The sequence below is a fragment of the Corvus brachyrhynchos genome, unplaced genomic scaffold (genome assembly GCF_000691975.1).
Source record: "Corvus brachyrhynchos isolate BGI_N302 unplaced genomic scaffold, ASM69197v1 scaffold90, whole genome shotgun sequence".
Classification (NCBI taxonomy): domain Eukaryota; kingdom Metazoa; phylum Chordata; class Aves; order Passeriformes; family Corvidae; genus Corvus; species Corvus brachyrhynchos.
In genome coordinates this window covers 5,955,127-5,968,812 of record NW_008236932.1, presented here as the reverse complement: position 1 = coordinate 5,968,812, position 13,686 = coordinate 5,955,127, and the positions used below count along the sequence as shown (strand labels likewise).

At 39.0% G+C, this 13,686-nt stretch overlaps 1 protein-coding gene across 6 annotated transcripts in view; it reads left to right on the top strand.

The window, feature by feature from the left end:
* The window catches only part of ELAVL2 (ELAV like neuron-specific RNA binding protein 2), an 89,506-nt gene that overhangs the window by 32,305 nt on the left and 43,515 nt on the right, over window positions 1-13,686 (top strand). For 4 of the 6 annotated variants that reach the window (XM_017728356.1, XM_017728354.1, XM_017728353.1 and 1 more), the window contains exons 2-3: window positions 5,554-5,644; window positions 9,353-9,590. In XM_017728356.1, coding sequence (XP_017583845.1) covers window positions 5,554-5,644; window positions 9,353-9,590 — 329 coding nt within the window. Of the gene's footprint in view, window positions 1-21; window positions 5,645-9,352; window positions 9,591-13,686 lie in introns of those variants that run through there. The other 2 variants (XM_017728358.1, XM_017728359.1) reach the window with 2 other exon arrangements.

Below are 13,686 nucleotides of genomic sequence, written 5' to 3'. Positions count from 1 at the left end.
ATGAGCTAATTAGTAATGCATGTTGATGCTATCTTGCTCAGGGAATTAGTTATGTTGGTAGAAGTGGTTGTGTGTCTAAATTGACCTGAATAATTAGGAACGTAAAAATGGTTACACTTTTGGAGTCTCACTTGAACTGATACCTTAATGGAATGGAGGTGCTTGTTTTCTTTACAGAAGACTGTTAGAGTTGATCTTTCTAATGTGGTTTCTAGGAAAACTTAAGTTACCTTGTGTGTTTTCCTCTTTTGACCCTACCTGATAGGATAATCAGTAATTTCAGTCAGAAGTAGTCCTGTATTTTCTCTAGATTAGTCCATTGTCAAGCAATGTCCTTGCCTTGCTGTACATGCATTATTTTTTCAGAACTGCTTACAAGTATTTGTTGGCTTCATTCCTAACACATAGTTGCTTTAGTAGGGCATTGTTTAGAGTATCCTAATACTCTTCAGTATCTTGTGGGAATGTCAAGAGTTTCCAAAAGCACTTCATACTGAGTGAAGACTTTTTTCTTTTAATATATGTATACATTTTTAGTGTTCCTGCAGATATTTACATTGAGTAAATAATTTGCACTTTCTTCCTGCTTTTAGTGTCACCAGCACAATTAAGCTCTTTTATGCCTCTATTAATAGCTGTTTATTGTTCAAGTGTCTGCAGTTGTTCAGTTTTCTTCTCACTGCTTACCTGGAATAGGACAGTCTGCTTTGGCTGCCTCTTCATTCCTGCTTTAATCTTCTGCAGATTAACTTCTGCAGCAGCAATCACAAGGGTGAATTACAATCCTTTTGCCTAAATTTCATATAATTTTTTTTTCATAATCATCTTCATTTTCTTCACTTACTTCAACTCATCATGACTTTGAGGCCAAGATACAGAAATGTTAAGTGGTATTACTTCTTTAGTGATTCATTGAAAAGGCAGTGTGAAAAGGTTCCCCTTCTAAGCTACCACTTCTGAGAGGCTAGAAGTTGCTTTTTATTGTTGCAAAGGACTCAACCTGTCTTATCTTAATTGCTATTGTTTACATTAGTAACTATTTAAGTTACTTGAAAATTTGATACCACCTCATTATCAGAAAAATTCTAAGTTTTCTGTGCAGTTTTTGTCTTTCATCTATCTTATCAAAGTTCTTCCATATAACTTAGCATAGATCAAGAGATACTGTTCTGGTTCATTCTCCTGAGCTGCATGAGTTCTCATCAGGCAATATCCTTATGTAGTTTGTGCTGCAGATTTTTAAATAGTGCAGTGGAGGGAACAGCAAATGAATGTATATGCAGGTGGGGAGGGCTGCTAATGGAGAAATGGCGATTTATGCTAATGAAGAAAACGTGAAAATAGAGACAAAGAAATAAGCATTGTTTACCCTGTTTGTGCAGACTCACCAAGCACAAGATGTGCTGTTAATGTGTGGACCTCAGAGTAACCATCAAGCTTTCCTTGACAACAATTCTTTTGAAACTGAAAGAGTGAGCTGTGTTTTGTTCTGACAGTCAAGGTTGTTAACTGAAGACATGCCCTCTGGCCTGTGTGTGCCTTTACCCATACAGGGCTTTGGGATGTTCTAGCAACCTATGTAATAGCTTTTGCATACGCTGGATTGAACAGTCTCTGACTATAAAACCTATGTTATCTCTTACTGTACAACTTTTTTGAGCGTGCATGAATTAGTACTGTTCTTTCATGCATGCTTGTAGGATACCTGACCATTTGTAAAAAAGGAGTTCTTCAAATTAACACTCTAGTAAAGATAAAAATCACTAAGGGGAAGCATGAAGAGTTGCAGCTATTCAAAGTATTAATAAATCTGCACTTAAAATTTTAATACCCCAAATTTTTTTTTTTTTTTGGTGAGTTCTATTTTTTTAAAGCAAAATTCAGCATCTGTATTGTGCCAGATCTTACCTTTCTCTGACCCCTCAAATAATGATGATGGCTTGGGTGTTTTTTTTTTTTTTTTGCGTAACATGTCTAGCAACAGTTCTCACAGACAAGAAACAACTTAGCCTTGTTAAAATGCATTAACTACTGTTGTAAGTCAAAGTAGATGGAATAAATCCTTTGGAAAGAGAACAACTTCATTACAAGCAGAGACCAAAGTTCTGGTTTAGACCTTTCTGTCTGGAAGAAATAAAGAATACTGTACGCAGCCAGAGGTGTTTCTTGTTCTGGAGTTTGGTATTATGAAAACAAAATCTATAGTATTTGCTTGTGCAAATGGTGATGTGTTGTAATTGATGCATGCTTCTATTGCACTGGGAAACAGGATGGAAGGGCAAACACTAAATTCTAAAGCATGCTCTGAAGGTTTCCTGGTATGTAAGCCTTTAGGAGAATCTTCAGGAGCATGTTTAGCATCTCTTAGGACTTCATCAAGAGCACTGTATGAGCTGTGACCCTTGAGGCTGGAGGCATCTCGTGGTCTAGCTTGGGTTGCCCCTGAACAGTGGTAACATATTGAAAGAGGCAGATGTGTTTAGTATCTGCTGGCCTAAATTCAGAGTGTAATCACCTTTTTGTAATAATACCACTTAGAAGTATGTAGTGTAATCGGGGCAGGCATCTCTGCAGTGATTTTTTGGTGTGTTGTCTATAAGTAGAATTAAATTTTGACTATAAAACCTATGTGAAATGATTTCTTGCCCAGCAATGACCAGGATGAACAAGTATGAATTGAAACAGGTGGTAGAAAGACTTTGGCCAGAAGTCATGCACTAAACGTTTCTCCCTAGCATGTGTATGCATGTGAGGAGGTAAAGGTGGTTGAAGGCTTATCTGTTTTGTCACCTCCTTGGTTCTGTCTCAACACTGCCAGGATCCAGCGTCAGCCTGCATTTTCAGCTGAGCATGAATAGTTGAGTATGTTATGCCCAAAGTACCTGTGTTGCAGAGAAAGTTAGTAAGCCACTGTGACTATTGTTTAGCCAGTCTTCATCTTCCTTGCTCCACTATATTTTCTAAAGCTCTCATATAAAAATCTGCTGTTATAATTGGAACTGTTCTATGGCAACCAGAACTAATTACATAAACCATATGGCTTTTGAACTTCCGATGTCTTTTCTCTTGAAAAACAAAAAAAGCCTATTTGCTTCTCTGCTAGGCAAACCTTACTCATGACTTGCTTGAACTGCAGCTAATTAGAAACTGGCATTCCGTTAATGCCGTAAACAGTGTTTGAGTGTTTGGGTTTAAAATCTTACCTGTGCTTGGTGAACTAGACGTAAGTTTATTGAAAGACAGATTGCTGCCATGTACTGTGTGTTAAAGAGAACCACTCAGTTTGCTGAACTGAACAACTGTGTCTTTAGTTCTGCTTCTTTTCAGCATTATAGAGAAAGCAGATTTACTTGGTCAACTTGACTTTATTGTTCTCCTCTTAATCTGAATGTATTTTAAGACAAACTTTTCCTTAGTAGGTATAGAACCCTGTTTCTTGAACATAATGGTTTTATAGGTTTTGAATGCAGTAACTGCTAAGCTGTTTTAATAACCTGAAGTGTAATATTGTCTCTGAGGCCAATAGTCAAAAACTGAATTAGCTTTTTTTAATGGTACTGGAGATTATTCAGTAGTTCAGTATTTTAAAGCCTTTTTGGGGGAAGGGGGAAGAAAAGTCACAGTTCAAGTTCTGTGTTAATGTGCTGTTTTAGTACAGTGTTAAGGCTGAAAATTCATTTCAGAAAGCTTTTTTTTTTTTTCTAGAATGTAATTAGCTATAGTTAATATTGTTTTTAGGTCAGGTAGAAGTGTAAATAAAATGGTAAGAACTCCAGTTTTCCAAATTAGACATAAGAGAGCAGTCTGTATGTCTTCGAATGTAATAAAAATGGTAGAAGAATAGTTAGAGCAAAATACATTTTTGAGACATAATGGTTTTTTTAGTCAGAGAACTGACTTGCACGCTGATTGCAAGTGCTGTATAGAATGCTTCAGTGCAGATAAATGTGTTATGCAAGCTGAAAGTACCTCAAATGACAGGTGCTCTTGGCTTTCTTTGAGAAGTGCGGCAGTGTTTGAGAGAACAGTGGAGTCTCTAGTGAGTAAACTGAAGTACTGTACAAACAAGTAAGCTGTCCTATTGAAGTTTTCTATCTGCAGCCTGTGGTTCACAGGAAACAAATAATCTGTGGAGTCATGCTGCTTTGCTGAGAACCATAGAGATCCAAATACATTATCTTGCATACGTCACTACAGTCTTTGTAGGACAGTGTTTTGGACACTGTTTTAAAGCAATCTTCTTAATAAGGCTTGTCTCAACTTAAAAGAAGTCAGTTGGGACTTCCAGATTTTATTCATGGTAGTAAGCAGTTTATCAACATACTTGCCTATGAACCAATGGAGAGCTTGAGAAGTTGTTACTGTTGGTTTTGGGTTGAGACCACAGCGAATGGCATGCAAACTTGAAGTTGATACCAAAGCCTCACTATTTTGCATGAAAAGGTGATTGAAGGTTTTTATTAACCTAAGTTAAAAATAAAGACCAGACATGAAGTCTGCTAACCATATGGACTTTGGTAGCAAACTGACATGAAAAGTAATTTGCACCATTTTAAACCAGAAATAAGCTTTGAAGTACGTCTTTATAAACCCTGGATGCCGCAGCCTTCTGAAACCTAAGTCTTTTTTTATCAAGTTTAGACTTACCTCATCTGCTAACCATGGGCAAGAAGGATCTCTTTACTAACAGCAATCTTAAGCTGTGACAGTGGTCAGGAGTCTTTCTATTTGTTCCTATTGTGGTTATATTTCACATCTGGACTACCTGTAGTCATCTGCAAATGGCCTATTAGCTTTTGTGGTATCCTTCTAGCACTGTTCAATGTAAATCCAACTGGATTTTCAGTGATGTTTTAGTTAAAGAGCAATCTTCTTGGTTACCAAAATACTCTTATGAAAAACACTTGCATGTTTTGTTCCAGTTATTCCACTTGATAAATCCTTGACTCCACTGCCACTGGTGATATGTGCAGTGGTACTTTTAAACATGTATTGCAAGGAAACTTAGTGAATACCATCTGCACAAGATTTTAATTTACTTAATTTTTAAAACATAGGATTTTTAAGAATGGACTGGATTCTAACAAAGTCATTTGTCATCTTTGTGTATTTTTTTTTTCCTGTGGGCTGGGAAAGACATGTAAGGGGAGCTATCTTTCAGTAGTGCATGATCATCTTATATGCTGATGGAAAAATCAACTCACTGTATTTCCTTTCTTTCCTCTTCAGTCTTGAAGATTTAAAAATCTGTTTTGTGGTATAGTTTCTTTTAGGCTGATGTGGTTCTGGAGGTAGTTCCCAGGGTAGATGCAGGGGTAACTAGACTGCATTATCTTTTAAATCTTCTTAAAAATAAGCATCTTATTTCACGTAAGAGGAATAATTTTACATCTGAATTTGTAAAGATTAGATTGGAATTGCCTCAAATCCAATTAAGCCACACTGCATGGACATGCTGGGAATATAAATGCAATTACTGTAAATTTGTACAAACTGATTTGTTGCATTATCTTGCTAATCTAACATACGGTACTTTTTGTGTCCATATTGCAGACGGCAACTCCAAACTAACATGGCAGTCAGACTGTGTGATGTGGCTTCTCTGCTTAGAAGTGGTTCGTGGGCAGCAGAGCCTTGGACTGGGGTCTGTGGGACTTTTCTTAAATTCTGTAGGCTACTTTTTTACATGTTAATAGTGCTGAGGCCATACCAAAGTCTTATAACCTTCCATTTGGAATGCTAACTCGCTTATATGTTTCATTATAGGCTGTAGGTGGTGTTCCTATTCTGTGAGAGCCTAGAGTACACGGGCATACCAAGACAACTTTTTCTGTAATACGGTGATCTCCTGTAGAAATTACACTGCAGAGGCTTGCCTTTCTTCTAATGTCAATTAGATTTTAGTACTAATTGAAAATACATGGTGGATAATTGAAGAGTAGTATTGTACTAAAATGGTTTTGGTATGGTCTGAATACTAACTTGCAGTAACTTTTAAAACCTGTATACTTGTGTTTTTATGATTACTATTTTAAAAGTATATTTGCCAGTCTATTCTAAGAATTTTTTAAAAACTGTAAATTTATCTCGAACTATTTTTCTGAGTGAAAAATATTTAGTGCTTTGTCTTTTATGAACAGTTCTCTTAAGCCTATTAGTGGGGTATGCATTATTTGTAAAACATTAGTATCACTTTATTCAGAGCAGATGGTTCTATAGCTGAGAGATGCTGAAATTTTCAGCACACACAGGCTACTGCAGCTGTTCACTTGAATGTTGGCTTAGGATCTCATTCTTGCCACCTGAACATGAAAATAAATGTGCAATTAAGAGAGAATTGTTTGTTGTCCTTGCTATAAATCCTGCTAATTTTGATCAATGAACACTTCAAATTTGAGAATAAAAGACGAAAAGGGGAAAAAGGCAATCCTGCAGAGCCTCAGAGCACAGCATTGGTGACTACTACCTTTAACAGATATGCTAACGTTTTGAAAAGTAATTTATCTTAATTGGGATAATCTACTTTATCATCTTTGCAGTGGACTTGTTTCATCAGTGCCAGGAGCAGGTTACCCCTTGGAGTTTGTCACAAGGGAAGAAAATGTTGTTCCAGTTGTAGCTCTTCAGAAAAACTAGATCACGCTTTTCTAATGAGTGTTCTTAATAGATGTATCCCTTTTTTGCGTTGTGCTGAAGTAACCTCTTGAAAAATACTTCTGTATGCAGAACACAGAAATGTGTTCCCAGGAATGTCTAAGTTGTACTTCTAATAAGAAACTCAACTTACCCCCTCTCGTGTTACTAGGAAGTTCAGTTATGCAGTCCCTGAACACAGTTGACCTTATCAGCTGTTTGGATATGCACTGATTCCATATGGTGCTTTAAACAGGACTGTTAGGACAGACCCTTCAGAGGTCCTGATGCTGCTCTGTGATTTTACAAGAGGCTTTTTCTTGAACTCCTCTTAGCAGTTTAATTATGAGGTTGAGTTTCAGTGATTGATGGATTTCTATAGTGAACTTCTTGTGTTGAAATATGTATTTCTGGAGAATTAACTTACATAGTTTTCTCTTGCATGTTGTCCTGGATAGTTGGTCTCAAACAGGGTAGGCTGCCCAAATCTTAGATATTAGCATGCCATTAAAAATCCATTGTATTTACCAGCTGCTGCTGTTCAGTCACTGACTGAGATGGCAGAGAGCCTTTTGTATATATGGCAGCTTGTGGACAAGTACTTGTTTACAAGTCCTCCAAATTATTTCTGTTGCATCTTGCAATCATACAGTCAGTTATTTTGGGGTGAGACACAGTAGAATCAGAATGGTTTGAGCTGAAAGTACATTAGAGACTCTCTAACTCTAATGCACTTGCCATGAACAGGGACACCCCCCACTAGATCAGGTTGCTCAAAGCTCCATCCAACCTGACCTTGAATATTTCAAGGGATGGGGCATCCATAGCCTCTCTGGGTAAGTGCCTTCCCACCCTCACGGTAAAGAATTTCTTCCTAATATGTAATGTAAAGCTACTCTCTTTCAGTTTGAAGACATTCCCCTTTGTCCTGTCACTACATGCTCTTCAAAAATGTCTCTTTCCATCTTTCTTGTTAGCTCCCTTCAGGTACTAAACGGCCGCAATTAGGCCACCCCAAAGTCTTCTCTTTTCCAGGCTGAATAAACCTGATTCTCTCAGCATTTTGCCGCAGGAGACACGCTCCATGCCTCTAATCCATGCCCTCCTCTGGACTCACTCCAGCAGGTCCATGTCCTTCCTGTGCTGGGACCCCAGAGCTGGATGCAGTGTTCCAGGTGGGGTCTCACCAGGGCAGAGCAGAGGGGCAGAATCCCCTCCCTCCCCTGCTGCCCACGCTGCCTTGGATGCAGCCCAGGGCCTGTTTGGCTTTCTGGGCTGTGGGTCGTGATGTCTGGGTGCTGCCCAGCCTCTCACCCACCAGCATCCCCAAATCCTTCTCAAAGGGCTGCCCTCCATCTGTTCATCCCCAGCCTATGCTGATAACTGGGAATGTCCTGACCCAGGTGCAGTACCTTGTTCTTGGTCTTGTTAAACCTCATGAGATTCCCATGGGTCCACTTTTTGAGCTTGTCCAGGTCCCTCTGGATGGCATCCTGAGCTTCAGGAGTGTCAACAGCACCACGCAGCTTGGGGCCATCTGCAGACTTGTGAAGGGTACACTCAATGCATTTGTCTGTGTTATCAGTGAAGACACTGAATAGCACTGGTTCCAGTATGGACCCCTGAGGGACTCCACTTGTCACTGATGTCCATTGAGTCTCTGAGCTATTGACCACCACCTCTAGATGCTACTGTCCAATCACTTTCTTATCCATCTATTAATCTACCCATAAATATTACCCCTTTTAGAGATTAAGATGTAGAGGAATGTGTCAAAGGCTTTACAGAAGGCCAGATAAATGACATCTGTAGCCCTTCCCTTGTCCACTGATGGAGTCACTTCATCACAGAAAGGCCACTTGGTTGGTCAAGCAGAACTTGCCCTTGGTGCAGCCATGCTGGCTGTCTCAAATAGCTTCCCTGTTCTCCATCTGCCTTAGCACAGGTTCTAGGAGGATCTCTTCTGTGATCTTCCAGACACAGAGTAGTTCTGGAGTGATCTAAAAGTAAATCAAGTTCAAGATTCAAATTTAATTGTTCTCAGAGTTCAGGGAAGGGAAGAAATATGAAAGAGGAATTGTCAGTTTTGTCAATTGAAAGCATTTAGAAACCTGATTCCTGTGGTGACAGAAGTTTGGCATGGATGTTGTCAAGGAAGAGTGTATTTTCCATGGCAGCACATTCATATATTCTCAAGTATCTCTTTAAAGTACTAATCTTGACTTCTGCTATTTCTCATGAGATATACTCTTTGGATACAGTTAATGCCCACCTCTTTTTGAAAATAATCAAATGCTATTACCTTAAAAGCTGCGTTTCATGTTATTTCAGGAACCAGTTGTAAGTTTATAGAAATGATTACTCTTGTGACAGTGCAGTTTTCTTTGGTAACTTCTATAAGAGAAAGGCTGTGATTCCCCTAAATGAAGGGAATGGCAGAGGATGGAAACTAAGCTTTGAGTGCTAATTTTATTATGTGAGCTTGTAAAAGATACAGTTTATTTGACTGCAAGCTTTTAAAGTATTTTCTTGACTAACAGTTTAACATCCTTCTGTATTGGTGTTTGTTTGGGTTTTTTTCATGCATGTAAAGGCAGTATATGGCCTTGGCAGTACCATTTCTGCCTAGTGACAGGTCTTTTAGGTTCTTGATTGGATTCTCCTACTAGATGCTGAAATATGAATTTTGATGGTTCTTGTTTTCTATATTTTTCATCAGGTAATTGCTGCCATGGAAACACAACTGTCTAATGGACCAACTTGTAATAACACAGCCCATGGTTCAGCCACCATAAACAATTGCTCATCACCAGTTGATTCTGGGAACACAGAAGACAGCAAGACCAATTTAATAGTCAACTACCTTCCACAGAACATGACACAAGAGGAACTGAAGAGTCTGTTTGGCAGCATTGGGGAGATAGAATCCTGCAAGCTGGTCAGGGACAAAATAACAGGTATGTTTGTTTTGGAGTTTTCTGTATCTTTTCATTTTTCTAAGCAGTGAACTCTCAGATGGTGTTCCGCAATTCTCTTAAGTAATGGAATAAAGGCAGAGGGAACCAATGCTGATGCTGCTACTCAGAAGGAACTTAGATTAATAATTTTTTGGATTATATACCCCAAAATTAAGCATCTGTATTGGCATTTCATTTAGATTAATTTGAGTGCTATAAATGCTAACAGGACATTTAAACCTGTGCTTTGCAGTACTAGGAAAGAAGATTTCACATGTGGAAAAGCAGATATAAGGTTTCCTTGAACTTTAATTCAACCTCGTTTAAGTTGACTTCAGCTCTTGTTGATGCAAAGCTGCTTCTTTTCAGGGATGCAGGTAATGAAGCTTGTACCTTGGAAAAAGGGCAGATTACCTTACTTCATAGGTAAAGCTGCTTTGCATTGCAGCACTTGAACAGTTTCTTTAGGATGCCCACTTGAATCAATTTGTGCTCTTTGGCTTCCTTCTTATTAAACAGTCTCTGGCTGACTTCTGTTGGCATAATGTTGTTGGGTTCCCCTATGCCTCTGAATAACCAGCAGATTACTTACTCTTAGGATGTTGGGTAGTGGGATGGGGAAATCTGTGAAGTACCCTGTTTTTTTAGCATGTTAGTCTGGGATACTGAAATCACTGGTTTTAGTTGTTCTGGCCTGACTAAACCTCAGAGTAATCTTTGCTCTTCAGTGTGAAGAATACTGAATGTTCTTGGGGATGCCAAAGAAACCAGACTGGGCTGATGCCACAACTTGCTGTCTTCAGGTGAAATATTGTTGATGGAGAAAACAAGCCTGTTTTCTCTGTAGGTGATGAATTCAATGCTTTGAAACAAAATGTCCCTTCCTTAGGTGTTTTCCTGACCTCTTGTTCTGGGACTGGAAAGATGTAACTGGTACTTCATCAGTTAATGGGATGGCTATTCAAAGACAGTTCGTCTCTGTCTGGCATATCCCACATATTTAGCATTCCTTGTCAAAATTGCTTAGGAATTACTTCAGAAGCTACTGCAGGCCCACAGAAGTGACCCTCAAGATCTTAATGATCAATGTCCAAAGTGTCCACATCCTTACACAATGGGTCTGATGTTCTGTTTGCCAGAAGCCACCATTGCTGCTACATAGTTTCAAAAGACTCCTTACCTGGAAATGGAGCTAGTCTTAATTGTAGACCTCTTGTTTCAAGGTGCGCTGTTTTCTATATAGCATGAATTGATGTCTTAGAAGGATCCTGAATTTAAATTACATTCTCAGTAGCTGAGAACTCCAGAGTTGAAACTAATGGAGATAGTTTTTCTGCTTACCAGAGAGCAGCTCCTCAGCTTTGAGGCATACTTTCAGCTGTTAGCAAAAATGCTGCATCAGTCTTATTCCAAAAGGTTTTAGTATTTTAAGGGAGATTGAGAAATATGGTGCCTGACCTTGTAACTGCATTGGGAGCATATTTCTGATTTAAGTAGCCTGGAGCAAGATAACAGATGCTGAGGAGAAAGCTCTTTAGTTCCAGTCCTGTTCTTACTCATTTTCAGGTTTTCTTCAGAGAGTTCTTGAAAAGAAAATTTTTCTTCTAAATCCAGAACAGGGATTGTTACCAGGCTCTATGAAGGAAGAGATTTGGCACGAATGTCAGAGTTTTATAGGTTTAATTCCTCTGTTAAAATGTAATTCTTTTTGTCCTTCTTAAATGAATTGTCATGAGCGCTAGTTACTTGTTGAGTACATTTAAATGATAAATTTAGGGTAGCACAGAGGTTGAAATACACTCCTGTACTTACACTATCACCGAGGTCTGTAATGGCTTGTGTCTCCACCTCTCTGTGCCTGCTAGTTTGGAAACAGAGTGGAGTTTGGTGGCAGCACATGAGAGCCAGTCCAGTCTTGTCTTTGGCTTAGAGTGGTACCATCCTGTAAGCTTGATTTCAATGAGTGTGTTTCGCTTCATGGCCACTATCACTGGTGGGTAAGGCCAACAATAGGGAGGAAGTAACCATAGCCCACAGATCTCTGGGGCAGAGATCAGCTTGTGTACCCCAAAGGGCATCCACTGGGACCCTGTGTGAGGTGTGATCTCTGCAGCTGTGCCCAATAGAAACCACAGTCCTGTCCTGAGAGTCAGAGTTAGAGCCGTGATTACTGGATTGCCAGTGCCATGTGTTATCTTGAGGCCAGCCACTGTTACCTTGACCCAAATACTCATGAGCATTCAGTGGATTTGAAACAAGTTATCTCCCACCGTATTACTTAGTACTCACTCTGTGATCACATCCGCAACAATGAAGTGCACATGCATTATCATAGAATCACAGAATGGTTTGAGTTGGATGGAACCTTAACATGCATCTGATTCCAATGTCCTTGCCATGGGTAGGGACACCTCCCACTTACAAGTGAACTGCCCCATTTCCTTGAAGCTGTCAGCATACTCTAGGATTGAGAGGAGTTGAACTTGAAGGCCTTCCTGCCCTGGAGAACCTGTTGAAGGGGAAGGAGGCACCCTGGAGCTCACTTACTCATTTTTTGTGAACAGTTTGAAGTCCAAATCCTGATTATTTTATTGATTTTTAGCTAGGGGTTTACTTGTGAATAAGGTAAGAGAGAAAGCTCATCTGTGAAGGTTTCTGATGGTCATCTCCAAGCATGTACTTAATGAGCACAACTTTCTGTTGGGGCAACATTAGTAGCTGAAGTGAATTCTGCTTTCTCTATTAGTGGAAAACCATTGCAAGTCTTATCAGTAAGAATTAAGATAGCTGATTGGTGTTTTGTTGTTTTAGTGAAGGTAATTAAATTAAATGTTGATGGTATTGAATATTTTAAAGGGTGCTGAAGAAGAGTCTCTCTTCGTGTGAGAATCCCACTGACAACAGCATCTGATAAGTGGGTCATGAACGTCACTTTTATCTTCACTTACTAACCAGAGAATCTGTCAGGAATGAGTCATTGTGCCTAGATATTTTAGAGTCTGTGTTAACTCTTACATGCTTTTCACTAATGCAGATGTATGTCAATACAAATTACAAAACTGCTGCTTAAGTTAATTGTGGTTGTACAATGGGTAGGAGACCCTGGTCTCGGCAAAGCAACATAACTGAATACCAGTCAGCCACTCTAGATAGCTGTTTAATTTACCTTAAGTGCTGCTACATGTTTAAGGCAGCAGAGATAACATTTATCATATAATGATAACGTTTTATGTAATCTAATGTTAGGCATGTATAATTTTAAAAAATAACCTAAAAATACTCTTAAATGTTAGGGAAGGGGGTAAAATGGGATGAAACTTAATTATTGGAACTGCCCCTGGTCAGGCACTTGAAAGCACATGCTTTCTCCTTGCACAAGATAGATGGATTTAGCAGCTTTTGAAAAAATAGAAGACAGTAGTAGCTACCACTTAAAATATGAGATATACCATAGTATGGTAAACATTTTCTGGACCTACTTTTCTGAAACTTGAATATAGGTAAAAATGTGACTGTAGTCTCCTTAAAAAAAACCCAACAAAGTACATTCTTTTACCTCCCACTGTTTTTAGTACAAATTCAGCTGTACGGGTGGAAGATTAATGCCTAATTTTCACATCATGGAATAATCTCCCTGTTTTCAGAAGTGCTTGTGGCATTGTTAGCTAAACTGAAACTCGTGGAATATAGAATCCTTAATTTCAGAAAGCAGCTAACTGGGATGTCTTAAACTTGTCTTCAAAGCTCTGGTATATGCTCATAAAATTCACAACTCATTTGCTTTAAAAGAGAACCTGCTTGTGAGTAGGTCTGGTTTTCTTGTCTCCTTAACTGTGTTTGAACTACTAATAATGCTTATATGTGGATTTCATTTGCAGTTTAGGATGTCGGTCTAGAAAGTGAGACAGGATGTGCTTAGGGACCTAGCCTGGGACTGTATTTCACATTCATAGAGTTGTGTATGAGCTGTGAAGCTGTGGTAATACTGTTACCTTTGGTACAAGGAGACAGCTGCTCTGCACCTGAAAACTTCATTATTTCCTGCTGCCTTCTACCATCTCTGCTTGAAGATAAAGTCTGCTTTAGGACATTCCTG